The sequence below is a fragment of the Antrostomus carolinensis genome, unplaced genomic scaffold (assembly GCF_000700745.2).
Source record: "Antrostomus carolinensis isolate BGI_N321 unplaced genomic scaffold, ASM70074v2 scaffold44337, whole genome shotgun sequence".
In the NCBI taxonomy this organism is placed as follows: Eukaryota; Metazoa; Chordata; class Aves; order Caprimulgiformes; family Caprimulgidae; genus Antrostomus; species Antrostomus carolinensis.
The window spans coordinates 3,409-8,178 of NW_010328857.1; the positions used below are offsets into that span (position 1 = coordinate 3,409).

A 4,770-nucleotide genomic window follows, 5' to 3' on the forward strand; every position below is an offset into this window, starting at 1 on the left:
CTTGCAACCTCGTCCCCCCTGCCACAGGAGCTTTCCTGGCTGGTGCTTTGTCCTTTCCTTTGCCCGTTGCCTGTTACTGCCTTTGCCATGTTGCTTTCTCCCTGGGGTCTGCTGTTGGAAGGGGCTTTTCCCCCATGCTGGTTGGCCCATCAGGGATGTACAAGCATCTGCTCTGCCATCCCTCTCCCCCTCCAGCTCTTCACTGATGGCATCACCAACAAGCTTGTGGCCTGTTACACGGATGAGGGCATGGCAGACGCGGTCCTGGTCCGTGTCTACGGCAGGAAGACGGAGCTGTTCGTGGATCGGGAGACGGAGCTGAGGAATTTCCAGGTGCTGCGTGCCCACGGCTGTGCCCCTGACCTCTACTGTGCCTTCCAGAACGGGCTCTGCTACCAGTTCCTACCCGGCATCGCACTGGGGCCTGACCACGTGCGGGACCCCCACATCTTCAGGTGTGCAGGTCCAGGGAGGAAATGTGGGATGGGGAAACCAGGAAAGGGTTTGCTCTGTGTTTCCAGCTCTCCCCCTTGCTGCTTTTCCTCCAGACTGGTGCTTGGGCATTGCACAAACCTGGTGCTGGGGAATAAATGGGCCAAACTGCAGTTGGGTTTGTCACCGTGTTTTTAAAGCATCAGCTTTGGGTGAATTGCATGAGAACCACAACTGTTGTCTGAGCTTCCCCTGGAAAGGTGAATGCTGCTTTTGACCCAGATAAAGGTCTTGAAATGCTGCAGGGGCTCGCAGGTGAAGTGGAAGGGAGTTTTAAACATGCATTTTTAAACACAGCTTTTGGGAACCTCTCTGGAGATACCTCAAGGCTGGTTTTGAGGAGCACTCAATGCTGCTGCACGTCCACCTCTCACCCGCATGTCCCTGTTTCCTTCCAGGCTGGTGGCACAGGAGATGGCCCGGGTACATGCCATCCATGCCAACGGGAGCCTCCCCAAGCCCATCCTCTGGCAGAAGCTGCACAAATACCTCACCCTCGTGAAGACGGATCTCAGCCCAAAGGTATCCAACCCCAGGTAAAGGCAGAGGGATCCCAAAGAGCCAGGCTCTGCCTTGGGCATCCGCTGCCCACCCATCTCAGCCATACGGGACTGGGGGAAGAGCCCTGGTTCCCAGGTAAAGCCTCTGTGGGACTCAGGGGATGGTGAGTGGGGCTGGGGATGGTGTTGGGGTTGGATCTGGCCACTTCTGGATCATGATCCCTCCTTGACCAATCTCCTGGCCAAGCCCCCAAGAGCAGATGGGATGGAGATATCTCCATCCACCCTTCAGCATCTTTCCTCCTGCCAGTCTGGGAGCTGTGTTAGAGCAGAGACAGCTCTGGTTTGTGTCTGTACAGCACCCAGAGACTCCCACCTGCTGTAATAATCCACCTCTTCCTCCTCCCTGCAAATCCAGCCTGCATTCTAAGCCCTCCTTAGAATAAACTGAAGCTCAAGCCCTTCTTACGTTGGGGATCTGAGCAGCTGATCTGTTCAGCTAACGTTGGTGGAGGGGATGCTAGAAACCCAGTCTAAATTAAAGCAGCCAGTCCCCACTTCAAACCAGTTCATCCCATTTCTGGGAGCTTGGGTTCAGACCAGGTGAGTGCCGGGGTGTCTGGGAAGGGTGCGGGCAGCCCCAAGAGGTGGTGGAGGTGAATGAACCCCAAGGCGAGCGAATAATTAACCTGTTCCCTGAGCAGCCGTGGCAGGACACGGGGCTTTTCTAAGCACTCTCCCTGCTGCAGGCAGACTTTACCCAAGCCTGAGCCTTCAGTGCAGCCAATTAGGTAATAATTAACTGATTTTCTTCTTGGAAATGAAACTTCTGAGGTTACTGAGAGGGTACGTGCCCTGGCAGAGCCCAAAAAATTCCTGTTGCCCGGGGGTTAGTTGGGTGATTTGGGAGGGAATGCTGAGGGCTCAGTGGCTGGCTGGGTGAATTTGCAGGATGGATACGGGTGTTAGTGGGGAGAAGGGAAGGGCTGAGGTGGCACTGTGGCATCTGCCAGGTGCCCTGGGTACCACACAGCACACTGGAGGGTGTCCCAGACAAACCTGACCTCCCCATCAAAAATAACCTCGTTAGCTTTGTGTCACTGATGAATTCATTTGTAAAATCCACGGAGGGAAGTGAGGGGCAACACTGCTCCTCTGTCCCCATGGGAATTTCCTGGTGAGCAGAAATGATTCCACCCCATCCCCTTCCCCAGCCTCCAGCAGGACATGCCCAGCCTGGAGATGCTTGAACACGAGCTGGCCTGGATGAAGGAAACGCTCTCCCAGCTGGGATCCCCTGTCGTGCTTTGTCACAACGACCTGCTCTGCAAGAACATCATCTACGACAGGACACGAGGTTCGTGGCAGCAGCTTCACATGCTTGGTGGAGGGGTCTGTCCCTCACCTACCTCCCCAGGGGCTGGTGACTCCATCTCCAGCCCCTCTCCCATCCCCTTCCTTTGCCTCTGCAGAGCATGTTCGCTTCATCGACTATGAGTACACCGGCTACAACTACCAGGCTTTCGACATTGGAAACCACTTTAATGAGTTTGCAGGTGAGTTGGGCTCCTCTCTGTGGCACCAAAGGACCCTCCACCATTGCAGGGGCTTCCCTGAGGTCTCCCAGTCCCTGGGGATGGAGGAGGTTGTTGGATCCCCAGTTCCATGGTGGGAAATGGAGCAGCTCCTCCTTGAGTTGCTCGGGGTTAGAGCGATGTCTCTGCCTGGCTGCTGCTGGGGGGCAATGCCTCATAACCATGCAAGGGCTGGGTGTGTGCCCTAAATTAGTGGGTTGAACCCCTGCCTGGAGCTGCAGGGGTTCTGCTCACCCATGGTCATGTCACTTTGCCCTGGAGCAACCCTCCCTTTCACCTTTCTGCCCCTTGGGCATCGCTGACCCCAGCTCTCCTCGCAGGCGTGAAGGAGGTGGATTATCGCCTCTACCCCAGCAAGGAGACCCAGCTGCAGTGGCTGCATTCCTACCTGCTGGCCTACAAGCAGCTCACCCAAGGGGACCCAGGAGACACCAGGGTGTCCGAGGAGGAGCTGGAGACTCTTTACGTGCAAGTGAACAAGTTTTCCTTGGTGAGTGATGGAGGTGGGATGGGTTTTCCTCTGCTCTCAGGTGAGCATGTGGCAGCTTGGCTGGTGAGGACAGGGGTGCAGGTACCTTGGGGGGAGTTTGAGGGTATCTGGGGTGACTGGCTGCCCCAAAGAGCCTGGCTGCACCTCAGAGGCACTGAACCCCTGGGCAAGGTCAAAGATAGTGCTGGCTGCCCACCATCCCACTGATAACATGCCAAGGGACAGCGTGTCTCTGATAGCTGTGGCCTTGGGCATCGCATCAGAGGCCAGGCACAGCCAAGCACGTGGAAATCCTCTTTGGTAAATGCCATGGGCTGGTGGAGCCAATTTACTGGAAATTTAGGGCAAAATCTTGACTGGTTTCCTGGCTGGAGTTGCCAGGAGGGACACACTGGCTGCAAGCACAGAGGTTGGTACCCTGAGCATGTTGTGTGGCTGTTCAGCATCCTTCCCGCTGGCATCCCTCACCCAGCCTCCAGAGAACATAAAGACACACGTGTGGGACAGCCCCAGCTGGCTGCCACCCCGTGTCCTGTCGTCACAGCCATGGAACTTCTGGGACCTGGCCAGGAGAGGCACGAGTGACTTGTCCCATGGGCAGAAGCATTCTGTGCCTGTTTCTTATCCTTGCTCTGTCTGTTGCAGGCATCCCATTTCCTCTGGGCATGCTGGGGCCTGATCCAGGATAAATACTCTACCATAGACTTTAACTTCTTAAGGTGAGTCTGTCAGGGCTGGGGGGCATTTGCTCTTGGCTCAGTTCAGTGTTAAATGACTGGAGCAAGAGGGATCCCACTGATAGAATCATAGAATAAATTCATTTTGGTTGGAAAAGACCTTTAAGATCATCAAGTCCAACAATAAACCCAACACTGCTGAGTCCACCACTAACCCATGTCCCTCAGCACCACATCTACGTGGCTTTTAAATCCCACCAGGGATGGGGACTCCACCACAGCCCTGGGCAACCCCTTCCAATGCCTGAGAACTATTTTGGTGAAGAAATTCTTCCTCACATCCAATCTCAACTGCCCTTGGTGCAATTTGAGGCTCTTTAATCTCTTTCTGTCACTTGTTACTTGGGAGGAGAGACTGATACCTCACTAGTAGAATCATAGAATTATTCTACTATTCCCTCCATGCTGGAGCGATCCTCTGAGGCCAGGGGACATGGGGCTGGGGCACAAGTGTCTCATATCTGTCCCTCTGTCCTCTCTCAGCAGATATGCAAAGCTAAGGTTTAAACAGTACTTCAAGATGAAGCCGGTGGTCACAGCCCTGCAGATCTCTAAATAGCATCTCCAGCCCATGAGACCCTGAATTATTTTGTCCTTGCTGTGTCCACAGCCCTCGCATCCCCCTCGCCCCTTCCCTGCCCCAGCCAGGGGGTGAGGGCAGGTCCTGATGGTGGGAAGGGGGAGAGGAGATCTGTCCCAGCCACCGATTAAAGGAGACCCTGGACATACCTCAAACTGGACCATGAGATGCGAGAGAAGACCACGGCCTCAGTGAGGCCCCTGCCTACATGAGGAAGCCTCACCATCGCCTTAACGCCGAACCCCAGCTCGGCCCCAGTGCCCAGCAGGTCTGAGCTTTGCTGGCACCGCTGCTGCTTGGCCTGGCACCCACCTTACTCCCTCTGTGCTGTCCCCAAGGGGGAAAACGGGTCCCTCCATCTGCTGAGGAGCCCCCA

At 55.4% G+C, this 4,770-nt stretch overlaps 1 protein-coding gene across 1 annotated transcript; it reads left to right on the plus strand.

Annotated features, from left to right (window-relative positions):
- Positions 1-195: 195 nt before the first annotated feature.
- LOC104528381 (ethanolamine kinase 2) lies at positions 196-4,487 on the plus strand (the record flags this gene model as incomplete). Its single annotated transcript, XM_010172371.1, has 7 exons — positions 196-455; positions 891-1,028; positions 2,207-2,349; positions 2,465-2,548; positions 2,908-3,077; positions 3,723-3,796; positions 4,301-4,487. Coding segments are annotated over 7 exons (942 nt in total), but the record flags the coding sequence as incomplete, so codon positions are not given.
- Between the last annotated feature and the right edge of the window lie 283 nt (positions 4,488-4,770).